The sequence below is a fragment of the Salmo salar genome, chromosome ssa18, assembly GCF_905237065.1.
Source record: "Salmo salar chromosome ssa18, Ssal_v3.1, whole genome shotgun sequence".
Lineage (NCBI taxonomy): Eukaryota > Metazoa > Chordata > Actinopteri > Salmoniformes > Salmonidae > Salmo > Salmo salar.
Window position 1 is genome coordinate 38161404 of NC_059459.1, and position 17334 is coordinate 38178737.

The window sequence follows — 17334 nt, forward strand, 5'->3', positions numbered from 1 at the left end:
CGCAAAACACCAAGTCTCAACGTCAACAGTGAAGAGGCGACTCCGGGATGCTGGCCTTCTAGGCAGAACGCCAGCATCATTCTGTTAGTTGACCTCATCAGAAAGGCCTGTTGCTCTGTTAGTTGGCCTCATCAGAAAGGCCTGTTGCTCGGTTAGTTGGCCTCATCAGAAAGGCCTGTTACTCGGTTAGTTGGCCTCATCAGAAAGGCCTGTTACTCTGTTAGTTGGCCTCATCAGAAAGGCCTGTTACTCTGTTAGTTGGCCTCATCAGAAAGGCCTGTTACTCTGTTAGTTGACCTCATCAGAAAGGCCTGTTACTCTGTTAGTTGACCTCATCAGAAAGGCCTGTTACTCTGTTAGTTGGCCTCATCAGAAAGGCCTGTTACTCGGTTAGTTGGCCTCATCAGAAAGGCCTGTTACTCGGTTAGTTGGCCTCATCAGAAAGGCCTGTTACTCTGTTAGTTGGCCTCATCAGAAAGGCCTGTTACTCTGTTAGTTGACCTCATCAGAAAGGCCTGTTACTCTGTTAGTTGACCTCATCAGAAAGGCCTGTTACTCTGTTAGTTGACCTCATCAGAAAGGCCTGTTACTCTGTTAGTTCGCCTCATCAGAAAGGCCTGTTACTCTGTTAGTTCGCATCATCAGAAAGGCCTGTTACTCTGTTAGTTGACCTAATCAGAAAGGCCTGTTACTCTGTTAGTTCGCCACATCAGAAAGGCCTGTTACTCTGTTAGTTGACCTAATCAGAAAGGCCTGTTACTCTGTTAGTTCGCCTCATCAGAAAGGCCTGTTACTCTGTTAGTTGACCTAATCAGAAAGGCCTGTTACTCTGTTAGTTCGCCACATCAGAAAGGCCTGTTACTCTGTTAGTTGACCTAATCAGAAAGGCCTGTTACTCTGTTAGTTGACCTAATCAGAAAGCCCTGTTACTCTGTTAGTTCGCCTCATCAGAAAGGCCTGTTACTCTGTTAGTTCGCCTCATCAGAAAGGCCTGTTACTCTGTTAGTTCGCCTCATCAGGGGACCAACTTACTTTTCTTTATCCCAAATTGCAGTCAAATTAAACACGGATATACATGGATATTTACACAGATGCAATATATAAAATAGACAAGATAGTAAGATGAGAGAACACATGACCTTGTATTTTATTACCAAAACATAGGACACACGTAGCTTTTCTATTCCTGTCTGTCAGACTGTTACTGTCTGTTCCTCTCTCATTGTCAGACTAAGTGAATGTCCTCCATGGAAATCATCAATGTCCATGAACTTCTGATCCTCTAGCTAGCATTATGTTCCGGAGAGAGAGAGATCCCCTCACATCTCCCGTGCTGTGAAAAAGGAGCTCTCTGCAGGCCTCCTCTCTGTATCCTTCCTCTTATTAACTGGCTGAGGCCACCACACCAGGCTCCTGACAGATGTATCCTGCAGCAGCTGCATGCTCCTTCCTGTCTCTCTGTCTGTCTCTCTCTCTCTCCCTCTCTGTCTCTCTCTGTCTTTCTGTTTCTGTCTTTCTCTCTCTGTCTCTGTCTGTCTCTCTCTCTGTCTCTCTTCTCTCTCTGTCTCTGTCTCTCTCTCTCTGTCTTTCTGTTTTTGTCTTTCTCTCTCTCTCTGTCTGTCTCTCTCTCTCCCTCTGTATCTCTCTGTCTCTGTCTGTCTATCTCTCTCTCTGTTGTGGTCTCTCTGTTTCTGTCTTTCTGTTTCTGTCTTTCTGTCTCTCTCTCTCTGTCTCTCTCATTCTTTCACTTTGTCTATCTCTCTCTCTCTGTCTCTTTCTTTCACTCTCTGTCTCTCTCTCTTTCTCTCTGTTGCTCTCTGTCTCTTTCTTTCACTCTCTCTTTCTCTGTCTGTCTGTTTGTCTGTCTCTCTCATTTAGAACCCTTTTGTCTGCATGAAGGAGCTTCTACAGCAAAGTTGGGACACTGGCGGAATTTAAATAGGCTGGTCCCCCGCTTTGAAAGGGACCAATGCTGATTGTCTGGTTGTTGGAAGGGAGGGTGGACGAGTGGAAGAGAGGGAGATTGGAAGGGAGGGAGGGCTGTTGTTGAGGGAGGGAGGGTGGATGTTGAGGGAGGGAAGCCCTCCACAGTTCTCCTTTTCTATGGTCTGAGAGTGTTTCAGTGTTCCATGGCCTTCAGACCATGTTGGCATGGCATGCTGGCTGCATGGAGTCTCAGACCTGCATGGAGTCTCTGAGCTGCATGGAGTCTCTGTGTTCCATGGCCTTCAGACCATGCTGGCATGGCATGCTGGCTGCATGGAGTCTCAGACCTGCATGGAGTCTCAGACCTGCATGGAGTCTCTGTGTTCCATGGCCTTCAGACCATGTTGGCATGGCATGCTGGCTGCATGGAGTCTCAGACCTGCATGGAGTCTCTGAGCTGCATGGAGTCTCTGTGTTCCATGGCCTTCAGACCATGTTGGCATGGCATGCTGGCTGCATGGAGTCTCAGACCTGCATGGAGTCTCTGAGCTGCATGGAGTCTCTGTGTTCCATGGCCTTCAGACCATGTTGGCATGGCATGCTGGCTGCATGGAGTCTCAGACCTGCATGGAGTCTCTGTGTTCCATGGCCTTCAGACCATGTTGGCATGGCATGCTGGCTGGTTGGTTGGCACTGATGTTTAAATGGGAGTACTTCTGAATGTGGTCTGCCATGACTGTAATTACTGCCCTCTCTGTATTCTACATGAGCATTTCTTTAGCTTTAGGTGGGAAGGCTGCTGGGGGCCACAAGGGAAAGAGCCTCAGCAACTGATTCAGAAGATTCAGAAGTAGGCAAAATCCGCTTAACTTCTGGAGAAAATATCATTCAGCATCAACATAATAAATCATTTAGCTAGGAAGCCATAAACGGCTACGGTATGGCAGGCCTCTCTATCTCTCGCTCTATCTCTCTCTATATATATCTCTCTCTCTCTCTCTCTCTATCCCTTCCTGTCTAAATCTCTTTCTCAGGAAATGTCAATGAAAGGAGACTCAAAGGCATTAATGAAACCGTTTCGCCATGCCGTTGCTTACACGGTCACGTCCATTCACATGGTCTTAATCAAATTGAGAATCATGTAAGAATGCTTGCTTTATCACTGCAGTGTTTTATTGCCTTTAATGTAATGTTCTATACCCTGGTCTATACCCTAGACCCTGGTCTATACCCTAGACCCTGGTCTATACCCTAGACCCTGGTCTATACCCTATACCCTGATCTATACCCTAGACCCTGGTCTATACCCTGATCTATACCCTGGTCTATACCCTAGACCCTGGTCTATACCCTAGACCCTGGTCTATACCCTAGACCCTGGTCTATACCCTGATCTATACCCTGGTCTATACCCTAGACCCTGGTCTATACCCTATACCCTGGCCTAGACCCTGGCCTAGACCCTAGACCCTGGTCTATACACTGGTCTATACCCTAGACCCTGGCCTATATTCTGATCTAGACCCTGGCTTATACCCTAGACCCTGGCCTATACCCTGGTCTATACCCTAGACCCAGGCCTATACCCTGATCTATACCCTGGTGTATACCCTAGACCCTGGCCTCTACCCTAGCCTATAGCCTGGTCTATACCCTATACTCTGGCCTCTACCCTGGCCTATACCCTGGCCTGTACAGGACAATAACATGATTGTGTTGGACACAGGAGATCTGATGGCCTGTACAGGACAATAACATGATTGTGTTGGACACAGGAGATCTGATGATCAGATTCCCTTAAAGTCACAGTGGTTACACAGTTTGCTTGATATCCTATGTGCAACCATGGCCAAAGGTTTAAAGTAATGGCATGCTCCATAGGACTCATAGGACTTATAGGACTCTAGTGAAAAGTAGTGTACTAGGGGTTAGGGTGCCATTAGGTCTGCTTCCTGTCTGCTCGTGGCGCTGTGTTTCCTGTCTGCTCCTGGCGCTGTGTTTCCTGTCTGCTCCTGGCGCTGTGTTTCCTGTCTGCTCCTGGCGCTGTGTTTCCTGTCTGCTCCTGGCGCTGTGTTTCCTGTCTGCTCCTGGCGCTGTGTTTCCTGCCTGCTCCTGGCGCTGTGTTTCCTGCCTGCTCCTGGCGCTGTGTTTCCTGCCTGCTCCTGGCGCTGTGTTTCCTGTCTGCTCCTGGCGCTGTGTTTCCTGCCTGCTCCTGGCGCTGTGTTTCCTGCCTGCTCCTGGCGCTGTGTTTCCTGCCTGCTCCTGGCGCTGTGTTTCCTGCCTGCTCCTGGCGCTGTGTTTCCTGCCTGCTCCTGGCGCGGTGTTTCCTGCCTGCACCTGGCGCGGTGTTTCCTGCCTGCTCCTGGCGCTGTGTTTCCTGCCTGCTCCTGGCGCTGTGTTTCCTGTCTGCTCCTGGCGCTGTGTTTCCTGTCTGCTCCTGGCGCTGTGTTTCCTGTCTGCTCCTGGCGCTGTGTTTCCTGTCTGCTCCTGGCGCTGTGTTTCCTGTCTGCTCTTGGCGCTGTGTTTCCTGTCCTGGCTCTGTCCCCAGTGGCACCCTATTCCCTTCATAGTGTAATGGCACCCCTGCCGGCCCCACCAGCCATCTGGCAGTCAGATGTACTGGCCCCCAAGGGAACAGACAGGCAGGACAGTTCTCTCACTTCTACCCTACACAAAGAGGACAGAAAGAAGTAGAGAACCAACGCTGTTAGACTGGGGCAATAAGCACACTAGCTGATACCAGAGCCAGGTAAAGGGGACATTCAAGTGTCGGACTGTGTAAGCTCTAAGGGGTGGTTCCCTCTAGGTGGAAGGAGCTGGGGACCCAGAGGGAAGGGATTTTTTTGGGAATGCGATTCACAATTTGGAACATGGCGGAAAACAAGCGGCACAGTCACAGCAGAGGAGGGGATGGAGTCTCTGACCTGCGTGGAGTCTCTGACCAGCGTGGAGTCTCTGACCAGCGTGGAGTCTCTGACCAGCGTGGAGTCTCTGACCAGCGTGGAGTCTCTGACCAGCGTGGAGTCTCTGACCAGCGTGGAGTCTCTGACCAGCGTGGAGTCTCTGACCAGCGTGGAGTCTCTGAGCAGCGTGGATTCTCTGAGCAGCGTGGAGTCTCTGACCAGCGTTCACCTACTAAGACATACATAATAATTTTTAGCTTCAGACAGCGGTGATTAGGAGACTAGTGGACTGTTGTTGGGACAGTCAGACAGCGGTGATTAGGAGACTAGTGGACTGTTGTTGGGACAGTCAGACAGTCAACATGAGTCAAGGACCTATTTTAGTCATGTTGTAACCAAGGCAACTGGTATTTATGCACGGACCGGTTTGGGTTTTTACTTTACCTTCTATAACGGTATTTGAATGTTTGGTTTGTTAAATGTGATACGCCATGTGTAACGTCCATTTTTATAGTTTACTCCGCTACTTGAGTCCTCTCTCTCTCTCTCTCTCTCTCTCTCTCTCTCTCTCTCTCTCTCTCTCTCTCTCTCTCCTGCCACACAGACCTAGTGTCTCTCTCTCTCTCTCTCCACACAGACCTAGTCTCTCTCTCGCTCTGTCGCTCTGTCTCTCTCTCTGTCGCTCTCTCTCTCTCTGTCGCTCTGTCTCTCTCTCTCCACACAGACCTAGTGTCTCTCTCTCTCTCTCTCCACACAGACCTAGTCTCTCTCTCTCTCTCCCCCCTCTCCCTCCCTCTCTCTCTCTCTCCACACAGACCTAGTCCCTCTCTCTCTCTCTCCACACAGACCTAGTCTCTGTCTCTCTCTCTGTCTCTCTCTCTGTCGCTCTGTCTCTCTCTCTGTCGCTCTGTCTCTCTCTCTGTCGCTCTGTCTCTCTCTCTGTCGCTCTGTCTCTCTGTCTCTCTCTTTCTCTCTCTCTCTCTCTACACAGACCCTGTCATTCAAGGAGCACATTTGTTGTTGCTTGACCACGAGACACTTCCGTTCAGTCTGCATGGTCAATGCAGCACATGCAACAATATTGATGACGACAATGTTGTTTCCACTTTGATCTTAATATAAATCCACAAGCATTCTATAATTACAATATTAGTTTGTGTTTCTTACATCTGCAAACAGCTAGTTTGTATTTTCTTAGCAAGTTAAGCTAAATCATGTTAGCCGCTAATCGCTAGTTAGATGGCTAGCAAACAGTATCTAATAAATCAAAGAGGGATAGGCGAAAGATAGATTTCATGTAGCCAAAGATTATAGGGTCCCCTAGGAAACATTGAACATCACTTTGGTTCCTACCCTGTCACAGTAACTCGTCCATTTTCATTCATTGTCATGTCAAACAAGACTGTATTCAAAGTGCTCACTATTATGTATATTCTAACTAGAGGTCGATCGATTATGAGTATTCAACACCGATACCCATTTATTGGAGGACCAAAAAAAGCTGATACCGATTAATCGGCCTATTTATTTATATTTGTAATAATGACAATTACAACAATACTGAATGAACACTTTTATTTTAACTTAATATAATACATAAATAAAATCTATTTAGTCTCAAATAAATAATGAAACATGTTCAATTTGGTTTAAATAATGCAAAAACACAGTGTTGGAGAAGAAAGTAAAAGTGCAATATGTGCCATGTAAAAAAGCTAACGTTTAAGTTCCTTGCTCAGAACATGAGAACATGTGAAAGCTGGTGGTTCCTTTTAACATGAGTCTTCAATATTCCCAGTTAAGAAGCTTTAGGTTGTAGTTATTGTAGGAATTATAGGACTATTTCTCTCTATACGATTTGTATTTCATATACCTTTGACTATTGGATGTTCTTATAGGCACTATAGTATTACCAGCCTAATCTCGCGAGTTGATAGGCTTGAAGTCATAAACAGCGCTGTGAAGAAAGCATTGCGAAGTGCTGCTGGCAAACGCAGGAAAGGGCTGTTTGAATGAATGCTTACGAGCCTGCTGCAGCCTACAACCGCTCAGTCAGACTGCTCTATCAAATCATAGACTTAATTATAATATAATAAACACAGAAATATCAGCCTTTGGTCATTAATATGGTCAAATCCGGAAACTATAATTTCGAAAACAAAACGTTTATTCTTTCATTGCACAACCTTCAATGTTATGTCATAATTATGTAAAATTCTGGCAAATTAATTACGGTCTTTGTTAGGAAGAAATGGTCTTCACACAGTTCGCAACGAGCCAGGCGGTGCAAACTGCTGCATATACCCTGACTCTGTTTGCACAGAACGCAAGAGAAGTGACACAATTTCCCTAGTTAATATTGTCTGCTAACATGCATTTATTTGAACTAAATATGCAGGTTTAAAAATATATAGTTGTGTATTGATTTTAAGAAAGGCATTGATGTTTATGGTTAGGTACATTGGTGCAACGACAGTGCTTTTTTTCCGAATGCGCTTGTTAAATCATCACGCGTTTGGTGAAGTAGGCTGTGATTCGATGATAAATTAACAGGCACCGCATTGATTATATGCAACGCAGGACAAGCTAGTTAAACTAGTAATATCATCAACCATGTGTAGTTAACTAGTGATTATGTTAAGATTGATTATTTTTTATAAGATAAGTTTAATGCTAGCTAGCAACTTACCGTGGCTCCTTGCTGCACTCGTGTAACAGGTGGTCAGCCTGCCACACAGTCTCCTCGTGGAGTGCAATGTAATCGGCGTCCAAAAATGCCGATTACCAATTGTTATGAAAACTTGAAATCAGCCCTAATTAATCGGCCATTCCGATTTATCGGTCGACCTCTAATTCTAACTATAGAATTATAACAAACATTCTATTTCCATGATTCCAAAAGTTTACCTAAGGGTTTTGATCTAAATCGTAATTGCAACATTTGGTTAAAAAATAAGGCCTAGTATTTTTGTCCATATCGTGACAGTGTGGAAATGATCTCAAATGAGGGCAGGAAATGCAGAAATTGATGGAAATGCAGGAAATCATTTGAATTGAACAGTATAAACCAATCAGAATGGAGAAAGACCCATTTAAATCATTTAGAATATATGTGTTCCCACCCTAAAATACCGTTGAATACCGTCATAACTTAGAAAAACAGCATGATATGATATTTTGGCCATATCGTCCAGCCCTACTGTGGTATATTACTGAAAATGGGTTTTCTTCTTGCTCAAAAATACTTTACAGAAAGTAATGGAGTAACAAGTCCTTGTGATTAGATAGAAAAGGCTTGCTGTGCAACCTTTCAGTTTTTTAGTTGAAGACGGACAAAGAAGGAAAGACCGTTATTCACAAAACCACCTGATGAACATATTCAATCACTAGTTGTTCACTAGTATAAACCACCTGATGAACATATTCAATCACTAGTTGTTCACTAGTATAAACCACCTGATGAACATATTCAATCACTAGTTGTTCACTAGTATAAACCACCTGATGAACATATCCAATCACTAGTTGTTCACTAGTATAAACCACCTGATGAACATATCCAATCACTAGTTGTTCACTAGTATAAACCACCTGATGAACATATCCAATCACTAGTTGTTCACTAGTATAAACCACCTGATGAACATATTCAATCACTAGTTGTTCACTAGTATAAACCACCTGATGAACATATCCAATCACTAGTTGTTCACTAGTATAAACCACCTGATGAACATATTCAATCACTAGTTGTTCACTAGTATAAACCACCCGATGAACATACAGTGCCTTGCGAAAGTATTCGGCCCCCTTGAACCTTTCGACCTTTTGCCACATTTCAGGCTTCAAACATAAAGATATAAAACTGTAATTTTTTGTGAAGAATCAACAACAAGTGGGACACAATCATGAAGTGGAACGAAATTTATTGGATATTTCAAACTTTTTTAACAAATAAAAAACTGAAAAATTGGGCGTGCAAAATTATTCAGTCCCCTTAAGTTAATACTTTGTAGCGCCACCTTTTGCTGCGATTACAGCTGTAAGTCGCTTGGGGTATGTCTCTATCAGTTTTTCACATCGAGAGACTGACATTTTTGCCCATTCCTCCTTGCAAAACAGCTCGAGCTCAGTGAGGTTGGATGGAGAGCATTTGTGAACAGCAGTTTTCAGTTCTTTCTACAGATTCTCCATTGGATTCAGGTCTGGACTTTGACTTGGCCATTCTAACACCTGGATATGTTTATTTGTGAACCATTCCATTGTAGATTTTGCTTTATGTTTTGGATCATTGTCTTGTTGGAAGACAAATCTCCGTCCCAGTCTCAGGTCTTTTGCAGACTCCATCAGGTTTTCTTCCAGAATGGTCCTGTATTTGGCTCCATCCATCTTCCCATTAATTTTAACCATCTTCCCTGCCCCTGCTGAAGAAAAGCAGGCCCAAACCATGATGCTGCCACCACCATGTTTGACAGTGGGGATGGTGTGTTCAGGGTGATGAGCTGTGTTGCTTTTACGCCAAACATAACGTTTTGCATTGTTGCCAAAAAGTTCAATTTTGGTTTCATCTGACCAGAGCACCTTCTTCCACATGTTTGGTGTGTCTCCCAGGTGGCTAGTGGCAAACTTTAAACAACACTTTTTATGGATATCTTTAAGAAATGGCTTTCTTCTTGCCACTCTTCCATAAAGGCCAGATTTGTGCAGTATACGACTGATTGTTGTCCTATGGACAGAGTCTCCCACCTCAGCTGTAGATCTCTGCAGTTCATCCAGAGTGATCATGGGCCTCTTGGCTGCATCTCTGATCAGTCTTCTCCTTGTATGAGCTGAAAGTTTAGAGGGACGGCCGGGTCTTCGTAGATTTGCAGTGGTCTGATACTCCTTCCATTTCAATATTATCGCTTGCACAGTGCTCCTTGGGATGTTTAAAGCTTGGGAAATCTTTTTGTATCCAAATCCGGCTTTAAACTTCTCCACAACAGTATCTCGGACCTGCCTGGTGTGTTCCTTGTTCTTCATGATGCTCTCTGCGCTTTAAAGGGACCTCTGAGACTATCACAGAGCAGGTGCATTTATACGGAGACTTGATTACACACAGGTGGATTCTATTTATCATCATTAGTCATTTAGGTCAACATTGGATCATTCAGAGATCCTCACTGAACTTCTGGAGAGAGTTTGCTGCACGGAAAGTAAAGGGGCTGAATAATTTTGCACAGCCAATTTTTCAGTTTTTTTATTTGTTAAAAAAGTTTGAAATATCCAATAAATTTCGTTCCACTTCATAATTGTGTCCCACTTGTTGTTGATTCTTCACAAAAAAATACAGTTTTATATCTTTATGTTTGAAGCCTGAAATGTGGCAAAAGGTCGAAAAGTTCAAGGGGGCCGAATACTTTCGCAAGGCACTGTATTCAATCACTAGTTGTTCACTAGTATAAACCACCTGATGAACATATCCAATCACTAGTTGTTCACTAGTATAAACCACCTGATGGACATATTCAATCACTAGTTGTTCACTAGTATAAACCACCTGATGAACATATTCAATCACTAGTTGTTCACTAGTATAAACCACTTGATGAACATATTCAATCACTAGTTGTTCACTAGTATAAACCACCTGATGAACATATTCAATCACTAGTTGTTCACTAGTATAAACCACCTGATGAACATATTCAATCACTAGTTGTTCACTAGTATAAACCACCTGATGAACATATCCAATCACTAGTTGTTCACTAGTATAAACCACCTGATGAACATATCCAATCACTAGTTGTTCACTAGTATAAACCACCTGATGAACATATCCAATCACTAGTTGTTCACTAGTATAAACCACCTGATGAACATATTCAATCACTAGTTGTTCACTAGTATAAACCACCTGATGAACATATTCAATCACTAGTTGTTCACTAGTATAAACCACCTGATGAACATATTCAATCACTAGTTGTTCACTAGTATAAACCACCTGCGACATTGTCTATTTTTCTAGCAAGTTTGATCTGAAGAGGACATATATTTCTGAAGTCTCTCTCTGGATGCCCCAGGGTGGAAGTGTAAAGAGGGAAAGGGGGATACCTAGTCAGTTGTTCAACTGAAATGTGTCTTCTGCATTTAACCCAACCCCTCTGAATCAGAGAGGTGCGGGGGAATGCCTTAATCGACATCCACGTCTTCGACGCCTGGGGAACAGTGGGTTAACTGCCTTGCTCAGGGGCAGAACGACAGATTTTTACCTTGTCAGCTCGGGGATTTGATCTATCAACCTTTCGGTTACTGGCCCAACGCTCTAACTACTAGGCTACCTGCCGCCCCTGTGTGTGTGTGTGTGTGTGTGTGTGTGTGTGTGTGTGTGTGTTTAGGGGGATAGAGTGTCTGCCGTTGGTCTCAGGCCAGCTGTGGGGGTCGGGGGTCGGCCCCTGCTTGCTGGTCTGAGTGGAGCAGAGCGGCAGGGAGGCTCATCTTTTGTTTATCTGCTTCACTGTGCTCTGGTCAACAGTAGTGCACTAGGGAAAAGGGTGCCATTTGAGATGCAGAGCCCTGGGTTTATTCAGAGAGGTGCTGCAGATGGATGCCTGTTCAGATTGTTGTTTTCTGGCTGTAGCAGAGGGCTCAGCATCACATGAGGCTATAATTAACATTTAAACACGTCCAACCTCAGGATTGATGTGACCCTTCAGCCTGTTGAAATGTTGAGCGGTACAGATCAAGAATCAGGGTTTACAGCTTGGTATGTTCTGAGAAAGCTGCTGGAAGTACTGTAGAAACATCATCAAGAAAAGCAATGAGAAAAATTGTCTCGTTGTTATATTTCACTATTCATACGTTTCCTCTTTCAATCAGCAGGCTACATTTTGAACGTGGTGGTGTTGGAATCAACACAGATTTGTGAAACCTCTATAGTGTGACTCAGTGTGGCCTCATAGTGTGTCTGAGTCCTCACTGCTGTTCCTCTGTTTGACTACCTGTGTCTGAGTCCTCACTGCTGTTCCTCTGTTTGACTACCTGTGTCTGAGTCCTCACTGCTGTTCCTCTGTTTGACTACCTGTGTGAGTCCTCACTGCTGTTCCTCTGTTTGACTACCTGTGTCTGAGTCCTCACTGCTGTTCCTCTGTTTGACTACCTGTGTCTGAGTCCTCACTGCTGTTCCTCTGTTTGACTACCTGTGTCTGAGTCCAAGTCCTCTCCTCTGTACCTCTGTTTGACTACCTGTGTCTGAGTCCAAGTCCTCTCCTCTGTTCCTCTGTTTGACTTCCTGTGTCTGAGTCCACTCTCCTCTCCTCTTGTTGTCCCCAGCTGCTTGTGGAGTATGGGTACAACTGCCAGCGCAGCGCCACAACCCATCTCTGTCTCAGGCTCCATATCCTCTGTAGCAGCGCACCAGCATCCTCCTACGCTTGAGAGTCTCCATGGCAACGGGGTGGTGAACAGCAGGCAGTCTCTCAGCATGAGCTCTTCCCAGACGGTGAAGATCCACAGCGGCAAGGCCAAGTCTATCATCACTAACAAGGTGGCACCTGTCGTTATCACGTAAGTCTCATCACGCCTCCAATCATTCAAGTCAGGTAACCACCATCCAAGGGATGTTACCATGTTAATCTCTGAGGCTTTGATCACTAAGGTGTGAATGGATGGGGGGGAGTGTGTGTGGACGGGGGTGAATGGTGAAGTGTGTGTGGACGGGGGGGTAGTTGAGTTGTGTGTGTGTGTGTGTGTGTGTGTGTGTGTGCTGTTATCTAATTTGTCTTGTCTTGGGTTCAGAAGATAAGGTCATTTATCTGACTAATGAAATGTTGGGTCGGTCTCCAGTGGGAACCTCAGGACCAGTGACTAATGAAATGTTGGGTCGGTCTCCAGTGGGAACCTCAGGACCAGTGACTAATGAAATGTTGGGTCGGTCTCCAGTGGGAACCTCAGGACCAGTGACTAATGAAATGTTGGGTCGGTCTCCTTTGGGAACCTCAGGACCAGTGACTAATGAAATGTTGGGTCGGTCTCCTTTGGGAACCTCAGGACCAGTGACTAATGAAATGTTGGGTCGGTCTCCAGTGGGAACCTCAGGACCAGTGACTAATGAAATGTTGGGTCGGTCTCCAGTGGGAACCTCAGGACCAGTGACTAATGAAATGTTGGGTCGGTCTCCAGTGGGAACCTCAGGACCAGTGACTAATGAAATGTTGGGTCGGTCTCCAGTGGGAACCTCAGGACCAGTGACTAATGAAATGTTGGGTCGGTCTCCTTTGGGAACCTCAGGACCAGTGACTAATGAAATGTTGGGTCGGTCTCCAGTGGGAACCTCAGGACCAGTGACTAATGAAATGTTGGGTCGGTCTCCTTTGGGAACCTCAGGACCAGTGACTAATGAAATGTTGGGTCGGTCTCCTTTGGGAACCTCAGGACCAGTGACTAATGAAATGTTGGGTCGGTCTCCAGTGGGAACCTCAGGACCAGTGACTAATGAAATGTTGGGTCGGTCTCCAGTGGGAACCTCAGGACCAGTGACTAATGAAATGTTGGGTCGGTCTCCAGTGGGAACCTCAGGACCAGTGACTAATGAAATGTTGGGTCGGTCTCCAGTAGGAACCTCAGGACCAGTGACTAATGAAATGTTGGGTCGGTCTCCAGTAGGAACCTCAGGACCAGTGACTAATGAAATGTTGGGTCGGTCTCCAGTGGGAACCTCAGGACCAGTGACTAATGAAATGTTGGGTCGGTCTCCAGTAGGAACCTCAGGACCAGTGACTAATGAAATGTTGGGTCGGTCTCCAGTGGGAACCTCAGGACCACTAAGAGGGATTGGATGCTTTGTTTCACCATGTTGCAGATGACGGCTACGTTATCTTCTGTATTCTAGATATAATTGCAGACAGGAGTTTCAGATCCACGATGACCTCTTCAGAACAAACTACAAAGTGGGCCGGATATCAGACTCCATGCCTGAACACTACTTGGTACAGGTAGGAAGAACACACAACACAGCCCCCCCAGCCACCATCATTGTTTTGTTCAGCATTTACATTGAGATATTTAAGAGAGGAGACCTGGATCAAAATGACCTGACAGCAGCCCTCTCTCTCTCTCCAGACCTACCCCTTGTTACGTCACATTTATGTCGTTGTTACCCCTTGTTACTTCACATTGATGTCGTTGTTACCCCTTGTTACTTTACATTTATGTCGTTGTTACCCCTTGTTACTTCACATTGATGTCGTTGTTACCCCTTGTTACTTTACATTTATGTCGTTGTTACCCCTTGTTACTTCACATTGATGTCGTTGTTACCCCTTGTTACTTCACATTGATGTCGTTGTTACCCCTTGTTACTTCACATTGATGTCGTTGTTACCCCTTGTTACTTTACATTGATGTTGTTGTTACTAGATGTCGACTGATTAATCGGAATGGCCGATTAATTAGGGCCGATTTCAAGTTTTCTTAACAATCGGAAATCGGTATTTTTGGACGCCGATTTGGCCGATATTTTTATTTAATTTTTTTAGACCTTTATTTAACTAGGCAAGTCAGTTAAGAACACATTCTTATTTTCAATGACGGCCTAGGAACAGTGGGTTAACTGCCTTGTTCAGGGGCAGAAAGACAGATTTTTACCTTGTCAGCTCAGGGATTCAATCTTGCAACCTTACGGTCTTGCAACCTTACGCTCTAACCACCTGCTTTACATTGCACTCCACGAGGTTACGCGAATGCAGTAAGAAGCTGAGGTAAGTTGCTAGCAAGCATTAAACTTATCTTATAAAAACAATCAATCAATCATAATCACTAGTTAACTACACATGGTTGATGATATTACTAGTTTATCTAGCCTGTCCTGCTTTGCATATAATCGCTTAGGTACACGTTGCTCCAACCATAAACATCAATGCCTTTCTTAAAATCAATACACAAGTATATATTTTTAAACCTGCATATTTAGTTAATATTGCTTGCTAACATGAATTTCTTTTAACTAGGGAAAATGTGTCACTTCTCTTGTAAACAGAGTCAGGGTATATGCAGCAGTTTGGGCCGCCTGGCTTGTTGCGAACTGTGAAGACTATTTCTTCCTAACAAAGACAGCCGACTTCGCAAAACGGGTATGATTTAACAAAAGCGCATTTGCGAAAAAAGCACAATCGTTGCACGACTGTATCTAACCATAAACATCAATGCCTTTCTTAAAATCAATACACAGAAGTATATATTTTTAAACCTGCATATTTAGCTAAATGAAATCCAGGTTAGCAGGCAATATTAAGCAGGTGAAATTGTGTCATTTTGCGTTCATTGCACGCAGTCAGGGTATATGCAACACTTTGGGTAATTTGTCAGAATTCTACGTAATTATGACATAACACTGAAGGTTGTGCATGTAACAGGAATAACATTTTGTTTTCGAGATGATAGTTTCCGGATTCGACCATATTAATGACCTAAGGCTCGTGTTTCTGTGTGTTATGTTATAATTAAGTCTATGATTTGATATAGCAGTCTGACTGAGCGGTGGTAGGCAGCAGCAGGCTCCTAAGCGTTCATTCAAAATAGCACTTTCGTGCATTTTGCCAGCAGCCCTTCGCAATGCATTGCGCTGTTTATGACTTCAAGCCTATCTACTCCTGAGATTAAGAAGGGCTATATAAATAAATTTGATTTGAAGTAACAAGGGGTAACAACGACATCAATGTGAAGTAACAAGGGGTAACAACGACATCAATGTGAAGTAACAAGGGGTAACAACGACATCAATGTGACGTAACAAGGGGTAACAACGACATCAATGTGAAGTAACAAGGGGTAACAACGACATCAATGTGAAGTAACAAGGGGTAACAACATCCATGTGAAGTAACAAGTGGTAACAACTAGAGGTCGGCCGATTTATGATTTTTCAACGCCGATACCGATTATTGGCGGGCCAAAATTTTTATTTTTATTTTTATTTTTTATTTTTTTTATTTTTTTAAACATTTATTTATTTGTAATAATGACAATTACAACAATACTGAATGAACACTTACTTTAACTTAATATAATACATCAATAAAATCAATTTAGCCTCAAATAAATAATGAAACATGTTCAATTTGATTTAAATAATGCAAAAACAAAGTGTTGGAGAAGAAAGTAAAAGTGCAATATGTGCCATGTAAAAAAGCTAACGTTTAAGTTCCTTGCTCAGAACATGAGAAGCTATGAAAGCTGGTGGTTCCTTTTAACATGAGTCTTGAAAAATCATAATCGGCCGACCTCTAGTTGTTACCACTTGTTACTTCACATGGATGTTGTTACCCCTTGTTACTTCACATTGATGTCGTTGTTACCCCTTGTTACTTCACATTGATGTCGTTGTTACCCCTTGTTACGTCACATTGATGTCGTTGTTACCCCTTGTTACTTCACATTGATGTCGTTGTTACCCCTTGTTACTTCACATTGATGTCGTTGTTACCCCTTGTTACGTCACATTGATGTCGTTGTTACCCCTTGTTACTTCACATTGATGTCGTTGTTACCCCTTGTTACTTCACATTGATGTCGTTGTTACCCCTTGTTACTTCACATTGATGTCGTTGTTACCCCTTGTTACTTCAAATCAAATTTATTTATATAGCCCTTCTTACATCAGCTGATATCTCAAAGTGCTCTACAGAAACACAGCCTATAACCCCAAACAGCAAGCAATGCAGGTGTAGAAGCACGGTGGCTACGAAAAACTCCCTAGAAAGGCCAAAACCTAGGAAGAAACCTAGAGAGGAACCAGGCTATGAGGGGTGGCCAGTCCTCTTCTGGCTGTACCGGGTGGAGATCATAACAGAACATGGCCAAGATGTTCAAATGTTCATAAATGACCAGCATGGTCAAATAATAATAATCACAGTTGTCGAGGGTGCAACAAGTCAGCACCTCAGGAGTAAATGTCAGTTGGCTTTTCATAGCCGATCATTGAGAGTATCTCTACCACTCCTGCTGTCTCTAGAGAGTTGAAAACAGCAGGTCTGGGACAGGTAGCACGTCCGGTGAACAGGTCAGGGTTCCATAGCCGCAGGCAGAACAGTTGAAACTGGAGCAGCAGCACGGCCAGGTGGACTGGGGACAGCAAGGAGTCATCATGCCAGGTAGTCCTGAGGCATGGTCCAAGGGCTCAGGTCCTCCGAGAGAGAGAGAGAATTAGAGAGAGCATACTTAAATTTACACAGGACACCGGATAAGACAGGAGAAATACTCCAGATATAACAGACTGACCCTAGCCCCCAGACACATAAACTACTGCAGCATAAATACTGGAGGCTGAGACAGGAGGGGTCAGGAGACACTGTGGCCCCATCCGATGAAACCCCCGGACAGGGCCAAACAAGAAGGATATAACCCCACCCACTTTGCCAAAGCTCAGCCCCCACACCACTAGAGGGATATCTTCAACCACCATCTTACCATCCTGAGACAAGGCCGAGTATAGCCCACAAACTTCACATTGATGTTGTTGTTA

General features: G+C 44.3%; 1 protein-coding gene across 4 annotated transcripts in view; it reads left to right on the forward strand.

The window, feature by feature from the left end:
* The window catches only part of LOC106577339 (paladin), a 169523-nt gene that overhangs the window by 66377 nt on the left and 85812 nt on the right, over positions 1 to 17334 (forward strand). For all 4 annotated transcript variants that reach the window (XM_045701092.1, XM_045701090.1, XM_045701091.1 and 1 more), the window contains 2 exons: positions 12147 to 12380; positions 13705 to 13807. In XM_045701092.1, coding sequence (XP_045557048.1) covers positions 12160 to 12380; positions 13705 to 13807 — 324 coding nt within the window. In that variant the 5' untranslated portion in view covers positions 12147 to 12159. The remainder of the gene's footprint in view (positions 1 to 12146; positions 12381 to 13704; positions 13808 to 17334) is intronic.